We start from the raw sequence: 15,525 nt of genomic DNA on the forward strand, positions 1-15,525 counted from the left end.
TTGGACCATTATAAGTTCCAATATAAACTCTTCAAGTTTTCTTAAATAATATACCTAATAACTCTCCATGGGCAAGTAGGAAATCTGTTTTCAATTTCTTTTGCTTTTAAGCAAAAATATGACTTATGTTAAAGGAAGGTTTTTCTGGTGGGAGTTTTCAACCAAAAATGAATGCAAGTATCTTACCAGAAAATGTTCTTTGAAAGCCAGGAGGTTTTGTTGCAGTCACTGTTCAGGACACTGCCATGCACTGTATAAGAGTAGTAAAGAAGAGAAGAATAGATTCTGTCCAGCTCCTAATCAGAGTATAAAAGGAAACCACAGTGCAAGTGCCTTTTGAAACTCCTAAAGCAATTAGTCCTGATACCCAAATGTGAGACTTTTTGGCAGCCAAATTTTTTTTTTTCACTGGAGCAGATTGCTGTGTGTCTCTACTCAGTGAGAGTCATAACAGGATTGTACCAAATGCATCTGCTCTTAGCAGGAGCTTTTTGTAGCAAATAACCTCTGCAGGTATCTGAGAGCATGAATTACCTTGTAATCTTTTGATACTCTGGTACTTTCTTCTGCTATGGAATACTCTGGGTTGCACAGCCATGCTTTTAAAATGTGGACTCTAATTAATGACAGAAAAGAACCAATATTGAGTGAAATCAACAAGGGAGGTAATAAATTTTCTCCATTGGAGTGCAGTGTATCAGAAGAGCATTCAGGAAGAGACACAGCTAAAGCTAAGAGCACTGGATCTTTACAAAGGACTTCCCCTACAATCAGGAATTATTTCTGCTATCAAAAGCTATAAGCTATCCAAATGGAAAGTTCAATTTCTTAATTAGGAATAGATGGAGACATTTGAAGAAAATAATACCCATAGTTTTAAATCAGTCCTCTAGGAAGACGTGCACAAACAGTATAAGGAATACAAATTTTTATTTTTAGATGCTATTTATAGTTTCCCTGGGACTTGGTAGGTTTTTGATGCAATATGGGTTTATAGCCAGGAAAAGTCTGGAATATTACCAAACAGAAAGGACTTCCCTATATGTTAGTGTAATGTAGTGTACCAAACAGTCTGTTCAGAATTCACAAGTAAACTACTAAGGTGTAAAATATCTCTTCAGAATCTGAAGCTGCCTGAGGTTTTCCATTGCTGCTTTGTGTATAACAATGCACTAAGTCATACTTGTACACCTCTGGCAACTCAGGCAAGTGGCCATCAGGGAAGCAGGGGCAGAGTCCTTCTGGTGGGGGCAGTGTAGGCTTGGTTCTCCCCTGTACCCAGCGTGCTGCAAACTCTGCCAGGCTACAAAACTCCCAGAGGAACCTCCAGAGAACCCCTTGGCCCAAGGAAAAAGGCTGACCTGATATATTTTATGTCTTGTTTTCTGATAATGTGCTTACCATCTCATAAAACAGAAAAGCTTTAACTCGTGTTTTTGTGTTTTTAATTGTTTGCAGTCCAAGGACATTTATTGCACCCAAAACTTATGTTTAAAAACAAAAAATGGCAAAGCAGAAACTATGAATAGCAAGTTTAGCAATAAACATCCACATATCTGGTCCTATGTTAAATACAAACTAGCATGGCCACAGTCTCTTGTAAACTTCTCTTTCTTGCCTATTAAATAAAACGAAACAATTGAAATTTTAGATTGTTGCTATTTCTGAAATTGCATTTGAGTCCTGGTGATGTCTAAATACTCATGTAAAAGGAGTTATCGTATTTCAAAATAAGTGTGTAACACACTCTGCTCTGCCAGAAAAGTGATAATAGTAAACAATGACTTTCTGTTTTAAAGTACTCTCCCTTTAGGATTTATGGTAGGAAAAAGATTTCTTTTCTTAGTGTTTATGGCCTGTAATTGGCAAGCTTTGCATTCCCTTCCTTGGCACAAAAGTCTGCTTCAACTATTGAAAAATATTGAATAATTTTAGGGAGATTTACTGTCTTAAGCCAAAAATCTAAACAGTGAATCCATTAGAAGAGTTGAAGATTTTGAGAAAGATGTGTAAAATGAAGAAATATGACTTTGAAAGGGATTGGTTAATATAGTGCGTAAACATATATGTAACTGATCCTGCTTATTGTTAAATGTGTAATACAACCTGGGCAAATGGCTTTACAGGTGACAGTGTGTACATATGTACACTTGCAGTTGCAAAAAACCTTTTGGAATTGATACTTTTCTTCTCTGACTTTGTGGAATAGGATCTAGAGAAATATCAAGAAGAGACTAATGCTCTTTTTTCTCAATAAGTTGTCATTTCCATCTCTGCTTGCTTGCTTGTTTTACCTGCTTTGCAAGATTAACTCTTATTTTTCTGTGACAGGCACATAGTTGTCTGTGGTCACATAACACTTGAAAGTGTGTCGAACTTCCTGAAGGACTTCCTGCACAAGGATAGGGATGATGTCAATGTAGAAATCGTCTTTCTGCATAAGTGAGTAATCTTTCGACTTTGGTCTTATCCTCTGTTACTAAAACTCTTTAAGTTCAGCTGTATCTTCTGGGAAGACAGAGAATATTTAAAGCTCCAAATAACCTTAAGATTAATATTTGCATTTAAGTTTATTAAAAATATGTCTTGAGAAAAGTGGGGTTTTTCCTACATTTTCCATAACACCCTACTAAGTATATTTGCTTTAAGCAGACAGACTTCAGACCCTGTTGTGTTGTCTGTGAGGTACATAGCTAAATACATAGTTGAAGTGGGGATTGGATTGTGAAATAAAAAATACTGAAATGCAAATAGATAGCATCAGATATTTTTTTTTTTAGTGGTAAATATTCCTAGGGAAACAACCAAAATTAGTAGCATCAGTAAAACTAATGAAAAGCACTTTATGTTGTACCAACTTATGGTATCTGAAACATCTTTTCACCCTGGATCTATCTAGGAAAGTGCTTGTTTTAAAATGCAGAGTATTTAGAAAATGAAAAATATAGGTGCAGATTCAGCTTTAATATAACTGATACTTTACAAAGGTATTGACAATATAAATGAAATTCTTGTCATGGTGATAATCAGTACTGCTCTTTATTCCATTATATACGCATATATACACACACAGGGTATCTTGCCTTTTTCTTATGTGGAATTTGAAAAGGACTCTTAATGAGGTTGATGTTTCTTTCAGGCTCTACATGATGTGTAAGATAATAACAGTTTAATAACTAACACTATGCCAAATAACTAATACAATGCTGGCATTGTATTATTCCTCCCTCCTTCCTGGGGAGGAACTGCTAGAAAAAGCTACGTGATAGGAGACAGTATCTTTTCTGTTCTGTAATGGCATCTCTTTGGAAGAGTTGCAAGTTATAAGTGTTATTTTTTTTTGCATTCAGCAATGCATTCTGCACTTGTTGACAAAGAAAATTAGTAAAAAGTTAAGGATATTATTTGTGATGATCTAACAGTGAAAGCTGAAAACTAAGAATCAGCAGTACTTCTACAATTTTTTAATCTAGTCCTTTCAATTTGAACTAAAGATGACATCCTCAAGTAACTACATAATTTTTTTTTATTCCCTCTCTATGTAATAACAAGTGACTGTGAGAGGAAATCGGGGATCAAGATTTCCACAGTGAAAATGTGTGGTGACAGGAATCAGGAAACTGCACATTCACATGAAAGGAGTTTAGCACCTTGCTACTTGTTTGTGCCAGTAGCTGTTAAATTCCTTCTATTTTAATGAGTGGCACCAGAAAAGATATTTACAATTTTGGTGCCACATTATGTAATTGACTGTAATCCATTTGATTTTCTTTTGTTTCTGGCAAAATGAAATGAGGCAAAGCCATGGCATTATTGTGTTTGTTTTAATTGTAGTTCATAGAGGCCTCAGGGTCCCTGTCTGGTTTCATTTTCTGATTTTTAGAGAGCTTGCATTAAGCTGTTTTATTCATCAGAGTCAGCTGTTGTCGGAATGGTCGGGACATGCAGAGGATGATTGTGGTACTATATAATTTCTGGGTAGAATGCTGGGAGAGGATATTTTCAAATGCTTGCACCCATACTTCTGGATCCCTTGGAAACGTACACACAACAAACGTGGAGAGTAGCGCAGGGTGGGCCAGAAGCGCTGCAGCTGCAAGTAAGGCAGCAGTGTAGGCAATGTAGTGTTTATCTGTTAAGTAAGGCATGCTGCTTCCATGCCACAGAAAAAGCATCAGCAGAAGTCTGAATATCTGAAATAAATAAATAGGTGGGTTTGTAAATGCAGGAAATGGAGCAGTTATGGAAATTAACCTCTCATTTGCTCTTGTGTCTTCTTCCTTTTTCCAATGCAGTATCTCCCCTAACCTTGAGCTGGAAGCTCTTTTTAAACGACACTTCACTCAGGTGGAATTTTATCAGGGTTCAGTCCTTAATCCCCATGACCTGGCAAGAGTAAAGGTAACAGCTCTGTTGTTCTGTTCTGCTAATTGATTTTTTTATAAGTGCTCCTTTCATTATTTGGAAAAACAACGAAACACTAAAGCCCTTCTTCATGTAACCCCAAAAGAATGTTTTTCCATCTCTATTATCTTAAGTAATAAATTATATCTATACTGGTAAACCTTTTTTTCCCATATCTATAGATCTTCAAAGCTACAGCAACAGTGTCTTAAGATACATTGTCTGCCATTCCATTGAACACTTTATGAATTTTTCATTGACACTTCATTGAAAAGTGTATTTTACATTAATGTTTGATATAGCAAGATATTGTCTTACAGTAATTGCTTAAAGTGCTGTTGTCTTAACTTATCAGAACAATTTAAAAATATTTTTTCACCTTCCAAACCCTTTTTCTATTGTCTAGAATCCAGAAAGAAAAATGCAAGTTAAGGTTTTTGGTAGATAAAGTTAGATAGTTTGACTTATTTAGATATTTATTTTCTAGAATTTCTAACTGGTAAATTATTTCATTCTCTTAAAGCATGAAGTTTGAAACAAAAGAAAATTAAAGAAAAATCGAGTTGTCAGATACATAATTAACTTTTTTGTTTCTTTTTCCCAGTGGAATGTAAACTGGCTACTTAAGTCAATAATATTTTATTAGTACAGTGTAATTTACACTTTCTGGAGTACTAAGCATGTCTTTTGTCCATTTTGACTGCAGAAATTGCTTAAGATTTTTGTAAGCCAATGCTTACACTGTTTCAGTTCATCAGAGCATGTCCTAATTATGATCATAAAATCGTATTCTTATTTTGTGTTCTGTATTCCACCATTCTTTAAGTTGATATTTGGTTGTATACACTGGTAAATACTTTTGTCATCTGCTTTGAGTTCTGTAGAGCTCAGGTTTGTGTGAATCTAGAGGTCCTGTGGATAGATCAGTTGTCCTCCTGTTGCTTTCTAAATCCAGTGCTCAAATTCTAAATCAGTTCAGCCACCTCTTCCTGTCTTGAATAGGAAAGTAGCGAAATTCCCAAACAAAGCTGCAGGGATTGTGGGAGCACTGTGCTGATGCAACAGGAACTTCCGATGGATCTACAAGTCTAAATTCCAATATCTGGTTAGAAACTATTAACATTACCACCTTTGTGGCTCAGCTGATTCAGAGTAAGAGTCATCAGTTGAACTGCTGACCTGCTCTGATCACCACAAGCAAGTTTCAAGAGATTCTCTGTGTACACGAGAGTGGTCGTAATCGCTGGCATGAACTTGTGTTAGCCTAGAAACATTTTTGATTACCACTATTGAGAAGTGACACTCACACTCATGCAGCCAGTGCTGGATGCCTTGATAGTTTATGAGGAAGGAAGAGCTGGAAGGAGATGTTGCTTTATATGTTTCCTTTTTCTTTGGTGTCTCAGATAGAGTCAGCAGATGCGTGCCTAATCCTTGCCAATAAATACTGCGCTGACCCAGATGCTGAAGATGCCTCCAATATTATGAGGTAAACTCTGTAGTTTTAATAGCTTTCTGGTTCTTAACTCTGATTAGCTAATTTTATATCTGATCTGTTGCACTCAAAGAATACTGTAGATTTTTTTTTTTTTTTTAAGAGGACAAATTAAAAGATCCTCACCAATGTCCAGAGGTGAGAATACCTTAAATTCCTACCTCCATTGTTTCATCTGCTTTAGTGTGTCAGAAGAGATACTTGGAGCACGGGCTTTGACACTCATAGTCATTTTGCAGGAGCTAAGATTTGAGTATTCTGAGCTGAACGCAGAGAGGAAAGGGAATGCAGTCATGTTGTTGCAACAATACATGCATGAGTGCATGCACTGCAGGGGCTGTGTCAATGATGGGGCAGAAGCACCCTCAGTGCTTCATTCTTGCTGCTCCTACAAGTACAGCACTGCTTAGGGGGTAGCAGAGCATACAAGGGAGTTGTCTCCTGTCCCCATCCTGCTTTTTTTACACTGAAGACCAGGCATTGCTTGTTTTGATGGACAAGGCATTTACAGCATTAGGGACCACCAGATCTCCTCCTGCTTTCCTCCTTGTAGTCTCTGAAGGGACGAGATGAAACAGTCAGTCAGTAGATGGCAGCTAGAGTTACAACCAACCTAAGCCATTCCATTTTTTGTTTTGTTCATACAATCCTAGTTTTAATGAGAGCAGTCTCCTTTTTAAAATTAAAATCTCAGTCAGTGATTAATTAAAAGTTTGGCCAGTGTTATAAACAGATTTTACTGGCTTGTCAGATGTTTGCATGCTGTGTATGGAAGGAAGGGGAGAAATAAAAAAATGCTACTAAAGTTGCTCTTCTGTAAAACTACCACTGTGTGCAAGAGATGTAGATATCTGAGAAAGACACAAGGCTAAAATACACCTAGTTTCATTTTACAAACATAGTTTGAGTTGCAATGCAAGAAACTTTGACATTGATTGCATGAATACATTAAAAATATTCCGGTTGCAGATTGGTACATTCTTTGTAGATTTAATACATTTAATGTAATAAAATGCAAAAAAAACAAAAACTCTCTTGTGTTTTGTCACAATTTCATTTTAAAAAATTGAATGTTTAATTAAACAATTCAGCAAGAAATGGAAAATTAGAAGAAAGACTTGTTAAAATAATGCAATTTTTTAACGTTTCCTGTTCTAGCTTTGATATGCTTAAAAGCACCAGCCAGACCAGTAGTTTACAAGATACAATCTACAAAACACCAATGAAAACACTTATGGCATTCAGTCTTTTGAAACTCATGATTCCATAAGTCAGATATGTTTTTCATTGTTGTATCTTCTTTTTCTACCTTTAGGTTTTAAATGCAGGGCTTTTTCTTTTTTTTTTTGGTTGTTCATCTCTTTAATTTTGCTCAATGCTTTTTTTGTAGTACAATATCAATTCATGCATTTCTCAAACAATTTTCTTTCAAGCCAGTTAAAATCTATACACAGTTGAGTATATCTTGGATTCATTAAGTAATTTAGAATGCAGAAAATGTGCAGATTATGAAAGTAGCCCCATGTTTTATAAATTCCACATTCAGTTATCAGTTTTTGTATTGATCTTTGGATTAATCCATCAAAATTAAGATGAATTTGCATGTGCAACATAAAATCATTATTCAAGGTACTTAGATATGACGAATGTCTAGCAGCTATAGATAAATAATATGTGATAGGGCAGAAATTATTTTTTTCAGGCATTTATCATTGGGAAACTTGATCAAGTATGTTGATTCAAAGACATGAAGATAATCACTGAGGATGAGAATGATGTAACAGTTCCAACTGCATTGCTTTCCTAATGGAAGGAGTATCTGAATAGTGCTGCTAAAACAAGTCCCTTTTTCTGCAAACTCCATAACCATTCAACTGAATACTTCCTGAGGCTTACTGCTCTCTAGTACTATTTCTTACCTCACTTTGACTATGTGTAAATATTTCAAAGGTCTGACATCAGTCAGTTTGCTTTACAGGCAGATGAATAAGGAGGTACAGTTTTAATTGACATGTACAACATGGTAAAATAGAGGTATTTGGATGCATTATCCAACTAACCTATCAGCTAAAAGTTATTTTAATAGGTTTCTCCTTTTCTTTTTAGAGTTATTTCCATAAAGAATTATCATCCGAAGATAAGAATTATCACTCAGATGTTGCAGTACCACAATAAGGTAATCTGATGGCCAGTGTTTCTTCTCAGAGTTTTTTGCTACATTGCATTCACTCATACATAATTTTTCTAGTTCCAGTAACAGCAAGCATTTTTCTTTCCAAACTAAAACATTTTAATAAACCTTGTCATGTAATCCAGTTACAAATTAATTTATTTTTATTTATATATGCAAGGGACTTTATCAAAATCTTGGCATTTATGAGTTGCCTAGGATCTAATTCTCAGAGCTACAGTGTCCATAGTTGTTATTGATTCCAGATGACCTTTCACCACTTCAGTTCTGCAAGTTCTGCTCTTACTGTCTTATTGGAGCTTATTGTGATTTTTTTTTATTCCAGTGCGACCATGTAAACCTGAAATTGCCAAGCAGTAGGTATAAAATAGATAAATTTGTGGTTTTTAATATAAAACATAGCCCACTTGTGGGATTCGGTACTAAGAATATTGTGAAGTTCAAAATGGAAATCCACTTTGGAAAGAAATTTGAAAAAATTTGTAATGGTAAATTTGTGACCCTTAAACACAATGAAGTCACTTTATTCAATCCTGAGGTGAGGAAGTCCATAAACTGCTGACTAAAAGTGTTAGGAAAGATATATCAGATAACACAGTACTCATATGTGGCCTGCTTCTTTTATTAGCTCTGAAAGAATCAACCACTGCCCAGTGTTTGAGAAAAAGCTTGACTGGGTAAACTTTCATTTGATGAAATACACAATATATCTGGTACTAGGAAGGTTTGATAACACCTCCTTGTACCTGTAATCTGTTGCTAGAACAAGAGCAACTACTGTTATGTCCTATTCCTGTATGTTATGAAAGAAGCCAGTCTTTTTACAGAATAAAAGCAAGGACTTTCTCTGCTGTAAACAGCTACAGAGGGGAAGTTGTTTTTTTGGTTTTTTTTGTTTTTTTTTAAATACTGCAGTTTGTTTGCTATTCCAACAGTTATGTCTTCAAGAATAGCTTTTATCAAAGTGCTGAACTGTGTAATTAACTTAGGGAGGGAAACAAGGAGGAAATACTCAGTGCTTCCTTGTATCTACGCAAATGTAAAAGTTGCATGTCAGAGAAAATCCAAGTTATGCCAGTAACTGAGTAATATTTGTAGTTATCTAAGTTATCAGTTTCAATACTGCAGGTATGTCTTGCTCAGTTATTTGCTTCATTCTGTCCTTATAAATAGCATTCTTAGAAAAAAAGGTTTAGTTTTTCACTGTCAGGTACTTTTCTTCAAGGTGGAAGAAATTAAATAGAAAAGAAGATGTTGTATACATCTTAAAATTCTAGTATCCTTTAAAGCTTGCAGCCTCACATAAGTTGTAGTCTAAGTTGTATTAGCTTCTTGTATATTATGTGTGTTCCTCATCAGTCAGGCAGTAGCTCAGTGCTGTAAAAGGAACATGCAGAAGGAAAGGAAAGCTTTACAATATTCTGCTTGGTCAAGTGTGAGGATGGACCTGACAGAGTGCCACAGCCAGCATGTCTTGAGAAATGTAGCATTTTATCTCTAGTAGGTAAGAGTGGAACATTTCTCAGCTCTGAAATAGAATTAAGCTCTGAAATACTTGAAGTGCTTCTGCCTACTCAGAAAAAATCAAGGTATTAATAGAGAAAATCATTCAGAACTTCTGTTTCTGGTTCTTCACCTGTGGGATATTTTGTTTGTTTGTTTTCCAGGCTCATCTACTAAATATCCCAAGCTGGAACTGGAAAGAAGGGGATGATGCAATCTGTCTTGCTGAGCTGAAGCTGGGTTTTATAGCCCAGAGCTGCCTGGCACCAGGCCTTTCAACAATGTTAGCCAACCTCTTCTCCATGAGGTCATTCATAAAGGTAATGCCTTGTCTCATTAGAACGTATTGGTCTGCAATTCAGGTTGTCAGAGACTGTAGTAGAGAACGTGACTCAAATGTGAAACAGATAGAAAGACAATAACAGATTTTGTAACACCAAAACAGCCAGCATACAGTTCCATGCAAAAGTTTTGTGCTAAAAATTGGGCAATAAACCAGGTTCTATCAACTTGTGGGTTTTTTCTTGAAATTTTTATTCAGCAAGTGTCTGGCCTTTAAAATATTTTCCAAATCATCATCCATTTCCAGGGAGATATTTTTGGCATTTTGTGTTTTTTCTTGATTTTAGACAAACCACATGTTTGTCTATTAGAAAAGTTGCTGCTGCTAAAACAAAAATATGATTTATCTAAGTCCCATGTAGCAACAAAGTCCCATGTGGCAACAAAGTGCCAGAAAAAGGGACTGGTCATTTTTGTCGTTTACTTTAAGACACTAGTGGACCTCTGACTGTGAGTAAATAAGGAACATGTGTTAGAGCTGAGGCCCAACTTCCCACAACATCATTCATGTGTTTGCTTCTCCTCAGTCTAAGAGCTGTTTTAGACTTAGATTACAAAATTGTAACCCAGTTAGACTTCTGTGGCAGCTGTACTGGTTCACTGGACCAAGGCCTCGATTGCAGCAATCATTGAATCCTTCCTGGGGCATCTCAGGGACACTGATTCCAGACATAAAGGGTGGGCAATTTCCAGTCTCACCAGTGTTCTTCATGGGATGGGAAACACTGGAGTGAAAGGTAGGCTATGACCCACTTCAAGTCCATTGTGCAAGTAAGCTAAAAATAAAAATACCCTCATGTCCTCAGATGAGAAAGCCAGGACTGTTCTCTTATAGGTGCATATGTTGATGCATGACAGTGAGTCTTTATTTGCTTCTTATAAAGTCCTGACATTATTATGAAGGTATCCCTAGAAGACAGCAGGCTCCCATGAAGAAATATTTCATACTATTGCATTTAATTGAAAAAGATCAGTTTTCAGTATGGAAACAGGTCTGGGCTCTGCTCTTTACTATCTGCAGTTACAATATTTTCATCTTTATTCATGTTCTAAAAAAACTCAACTGAAAGAAAAGAAAAAAAAAGAAAGTTGTTTTACTTCAGCACACCTAGAATATGTCTGTGACTGTTCAGCACATGGCCAATTGGATATTAATCCTTTCTATCTGTATCCCAGAAGAAAACTGTATCTCTTGTGAACATCATTCTCCTTGCCAGTCAGTTTGATCCCTCTCACTCCTGCCTGCTGTGGTAACCCAAGACTCTTGGGAGTGTCAAACTTTTGTGACAGTCACACTAATGTATGCAAGTTACTGAGGCAGCCTGTTGTATGAACTCGGGCTCGGTAGCAGAGTACATGAGAAAAGTTTGCTCACCTTCTGTCTTTCCAAATCAGGAGGGGTCAGTTTTCTCCTATGGACATCCAAATATGTGCGTATCCTCAGAAGCCTCAGTCTTAATTCAAGCTATTTTAATACTGATTTTAAAAATGAGTGAAAAAGTTGAGAGATTCACAAAATGATGAAGTGTACAAATGTCTGACTGTGGAGGAACCGTACTAGAAATACACACATATATGGCCTGGATTTTTATCTAAAAACCTTTAAATAAGTCAAAACCTGGATATGTACAGGTACCGTGTTTCCAAAAGTTATATCTCAAGACTTCTGCCATTATCTTAGCCAGCTATGTTTTCTTACTTTATAATACATTTTTATAATAGTTCCTGTACAGTTACAGATTAAATCTCATTGAAACAGTTTTAAGATGAAGGCACAGCTTTGCAAGGCGTTACTCAAATTACATCTGAGTATTTCTCTGTACACAGAATAAGCATAAAAATAGCAATGAATTTGTCTTGGGGAAAGCTGTCATTGTCAGTTTTGCTGGTGTCTGATTATATACAGTTATAAACAGAGTAGTGTGCAGTCATACCTTAACTTGTGTGACTTTAAGTGTCACCTTCCCATGGCACTGGGGGGAAAAACACCATAAGAGAGTGCATTAAGATTGCAATACTCTATTAATACTGGTTAAAAATATGTTTGCCACATAATGAAGAGTGAATTTTCTAGGAAAATAAAATGCATATCTTCACTCCCAAAGATCTCTGACTAATTCAAAATCTGAATGTTCTGATTCAGATTTTTATTTTTCAAATAAAAGTACAAGAATTGAGACACGTTTCTTTATGTTGCTCTAACCCTATGGGTGATAACAATTGGTTTGTTTATTTAGCTGAAAGGATGATCTTTCTCATGTCTGTCTAACCCTGAAAACTTGAAAAAGAAAACTTACTGAATAGTGGCTGTGAATCATCAGTGCATTGTAGGAGAGCAGCTACATTGATTAGAAATGCTGAAGAGAACTCTACTGAAGAGAAATATGTCCATTCCCTAAAGTAACTTTCACCCTTTTTCATTAAGAGCATTCAATTTAAGTACTGTCAGACCTTCGTAAATTCCTTAGGTAAACATTTTTAGTGGAGTCTCTCACCAGTCATGAGATTGCCAGGAAAATGTATGGAAACTTCTGTATTTTCTAATGAAAGCTTGAAATGTGGGTTTGTTCCGCCTCCATAGCGTGATTAGAAAGTGATTTAATGTGCCATAAATGTTTGGTCAGTCAGACACAAATGAACATGATTGATGGTGACATTGCACACATTTAACTCATTATGTGTTACTTTACAGCAAAATTATTTGTGTAAACAGTCTGCTCAGTGTTAGAAGTAAAACAAACTAAAAAACCTCAAAATTTTATGTTTGTTCCTAATATTTTCCTTTTGGTTTTAGCAATGTAATATCATGTGGAATCCTTTATATTCTTTTTGGCACCAAACTGAACAAAAAGGAAATCAGCTCAAAAAGACTAATGTTCTGTAAACACTTAAAGACAGATAGATTGCACCAAAGTATATGCTAAGGAAAAAAAACTCTGCAAAACTTACACCTGTAAACTGTATTTTAATAATCCAGTCTTCTTATAATACAGACTGTTACTGTTGTATTCAAAAAGGAATTTGGACTCTTTATTTACTTGTACAGTCTGAGGAAAAGATGAAAATATTTTACTGTATTGCAAATTCTGTATTGTTTGAATTAGTAAGTGCATACCAGAAGTCTGTCTATATGAAAAACATGGCAAAAACCAGATACATCGAGTAATAATTGGCAGAAGTGATTAAATTTTGTACAGGCCAATCCTACAGGCCAATCTATAACCTACAAGCCAAGTTAGTACTTTTGTATAAATTAATAAAATGTGGAATGTGGTACTTGAGTGTAACATAAGTCCACAGCCAAATTAGTTTTGTCTTTGCTCCATAGGTAAGACAGCCAGTACTCCTCATTCCAGATATCACAATTATCTAGAGCTGTCTCTATTATCCTCTAAGCTATTTTGAGAGCAGGAGTGTTTTGTGGGCTCTTTCAGCAGCTTTTGCTCACACCTACACGTGTGCAATGTCCACTTAACATTCCTTTCTAGTCCAAGCTGAAAGAGAGACATAATAAAGCCACACAGATTTACATCAGTTGGGTGCTTACCTACACTGATGGAACACATCTACTTGTTAGCTCTTTATTTTTGACCACCTAGGCAGCCTTGGAATATTTCAAAGTGTAGAACTGGAGAATGAACAGTGAATTCCTTGACATGTAGGAGGGCTTTAAAAGAGGAGTGAGAAGGAAATGCAATGTTTCAATTTATTGTGAGGTTCTTCAGGAAGCTGCATAATAAACTAATTGCCTGATCCTACTCACAGGACCTAGATCAAATATTAAATATAGCCTGTTACCAAATACATTTATCTTCAGAGATCATGTAAAGATCTTCCTGACTGTAGTGTTTTTAAATCATTGATTATAGGAATTAAAAACTGTTGTGGTTTAAAACTGTTTGCTGTGTATACATAGTATCAGTCCTTGTGATAAGAGTGTATTTGTCTTGGACTAAAGTCTACCATGGGACTGCATTTTCAGTCAATCATTTAAGCAGATCAACACCAGTCTATCCTTCATGTCATGATTAGATAGAAGTCTTGCCCTGTATATTTGAAAGTATTAGAAGTAGAGCCTGTATCCCTTTCAGTTCAAATCCAACAAGGCCACAATCTAAAAAAGAATTGGATGCCATTATATTTCAAGGATACTCTCTCTGCCTTGACTCACTACAAAATTCTACTTTGGTATTAATGGGGAAAAGTGCATAAATCTCACTTGAAATTAGAACTAATCTCATTTAGCATATTTGATGTTTTATAAAATATAGTATTTTTATACAAATTTTAAAAATCATCCTTCAATACAGAAAGCTGTGGAAATAGTTGACTGAGATTGTAAAGTCTTCATAGTACTAAGGATATTTGTTAGCTTTGATTTCAACAGACAATGGAATTGAGTAAAGAGGTAGTTGATAATTTATAATAATTAAGGAAATGCAATTATAAGACTGTAAATCTAAGAAGCTTCACTCTATGATATGACAATAAGAACTGCTTTCAGCCAGTTACTTTTCTGTCTGATTTAGATATCCATATGCAAAGACATAACAAAACTAGACATTCACTCAAATGCTTTGGGTGGACTGAAAGGGCATTATAGGTGAATAGGAGGAAATCTTTTAGTTACATTACTTTCACTGTACATATCCTTTTCAACTACCAATCAAGAATATTCAAGGTCATACTGAATTAGGACAAGGGGTTATGGCTTTAAACTGGCAGAGGGCAGGATTGGAATTGGTATTGGGATGAAACTGTTTACTGTGAGGGTGGTGAGGCACTGGAACAGATTGCCCAGAGAAGTTGTGGTTGCCTCATACCTGAGAGTGTCCAAGTTGGATGGGGCTCTGAACAGGCTGGTCTAGTGGAAGGAATCCCTTCCTACAGCAGCAGGGGTGGAGTGAGACGGTCTTTAAGGCCCCTTCCAGCCCAGACCATTGTATGGTTCAGTGGGTACTTTCTTTTCATTCTCATCTATATTGTTTGAGACAGAGAATTGTAACATTAAACATCCTCAAAGGCTTTGTCCTGTTTTGTGCTCTTTCCATGGTGGTGAAGAGCTGATCTTATTCAGTGCTAAGGAGCAGACTTGGCATCTGCATTCACTGTGCTATAAAGGAATTGGATATCCACCATCCTTAGCCTTGCAAACTGCAGTGAAAAATCCTAGGTCAAAACGCAACTCTAGCATTTGTTCCCTGTCTTGGTAGTGGTACTTAGATCGTGGCAGAAGAGATTATATAGCATGATCAGGTTCAGATACACTCAAATCTCTTTCATGTAACCATCATTACACTGAAAAGCCAATGCTGTGAGCAAGAGAGTTCTTTTGGAACTGCAGAGCCGGGCTCATTCTCATCTATATTGTTTGAGACAGAGAATTGTAACATTAAACATCCTCAAAGGCTTTGTCCTGTTTTGTGCTCTTTCCATGGTGGTGAAGAGCTGATCTTATTCAGTGCTAAGGAGCAGACTTGGCATCTGCATTCACTGTGCTATAAAGGAATTGGATATCCACCATCCTTAGTCTTGCAAACTGCAGTGAAAAATCCTAGGTCAAAACGCAACTCTAGCATTTGTTCCCTGT

General features: G+C 36.1%; 1 protein-coding gene across 22 annotated transcripts in view; it reads left to right on the top strand.

Moving 5' to 3' along the window:
• The window catches only part of KCNMA1 (potassium calcium-activated channel subfamily M alpha 1), a 429,782-nt gene that overhangs the window by 291,547 nt on the left and 122,710 nt on the right, over nucleotides 1-15,525 (top strand). For all 22 annotated transcript variants that reach the window (XM_041405088.1, XM_041405086.1, XM_041405079.1 and 19 more), the window contains 5 exons: nucleotides 2,332-2,442; nucleotides 4,296-4,401; nucleotides 5,811-5,893; nucleotides 8,006-8,075; nucleotides 9,758-9,913. In XM_041405088.1, the coding sequence (XP_041261022.1) occupies nucleotides 2,332-2,442; nucleotides 4,296-4,401; nucleotides 5,811-5,893; nucleotides 8,006-8,075; nucleotides 9,758-9,913 (526 nt within the window). The remainder of the gene's footprint in view (nucleotides 1-2,331; nucleotides 2,443-4,295; nucleotides 4,402-5,810; nucleotides 5,894-8,005; nucleotides 8,076-9,757; nucleotides 9,914-15,525) is intronic.

This window comes from Onychostruthus taczanowskii, unplaced genomic scaffold (genome assembly GCF_017590055.1).
Source record: "Onychostruthus taczanowskii isolate IOZ18803 unplaced genomic scaffold, ASM1759005v1 scaffold22, whole genome shotgun sequence".
Taxonomy (NCBI): Eukaryota; Metazoa; Chordata; class Aves; order Passeriformes; family Passeridae; genus Onychostruthus; species Onychostruthus taczanowskii.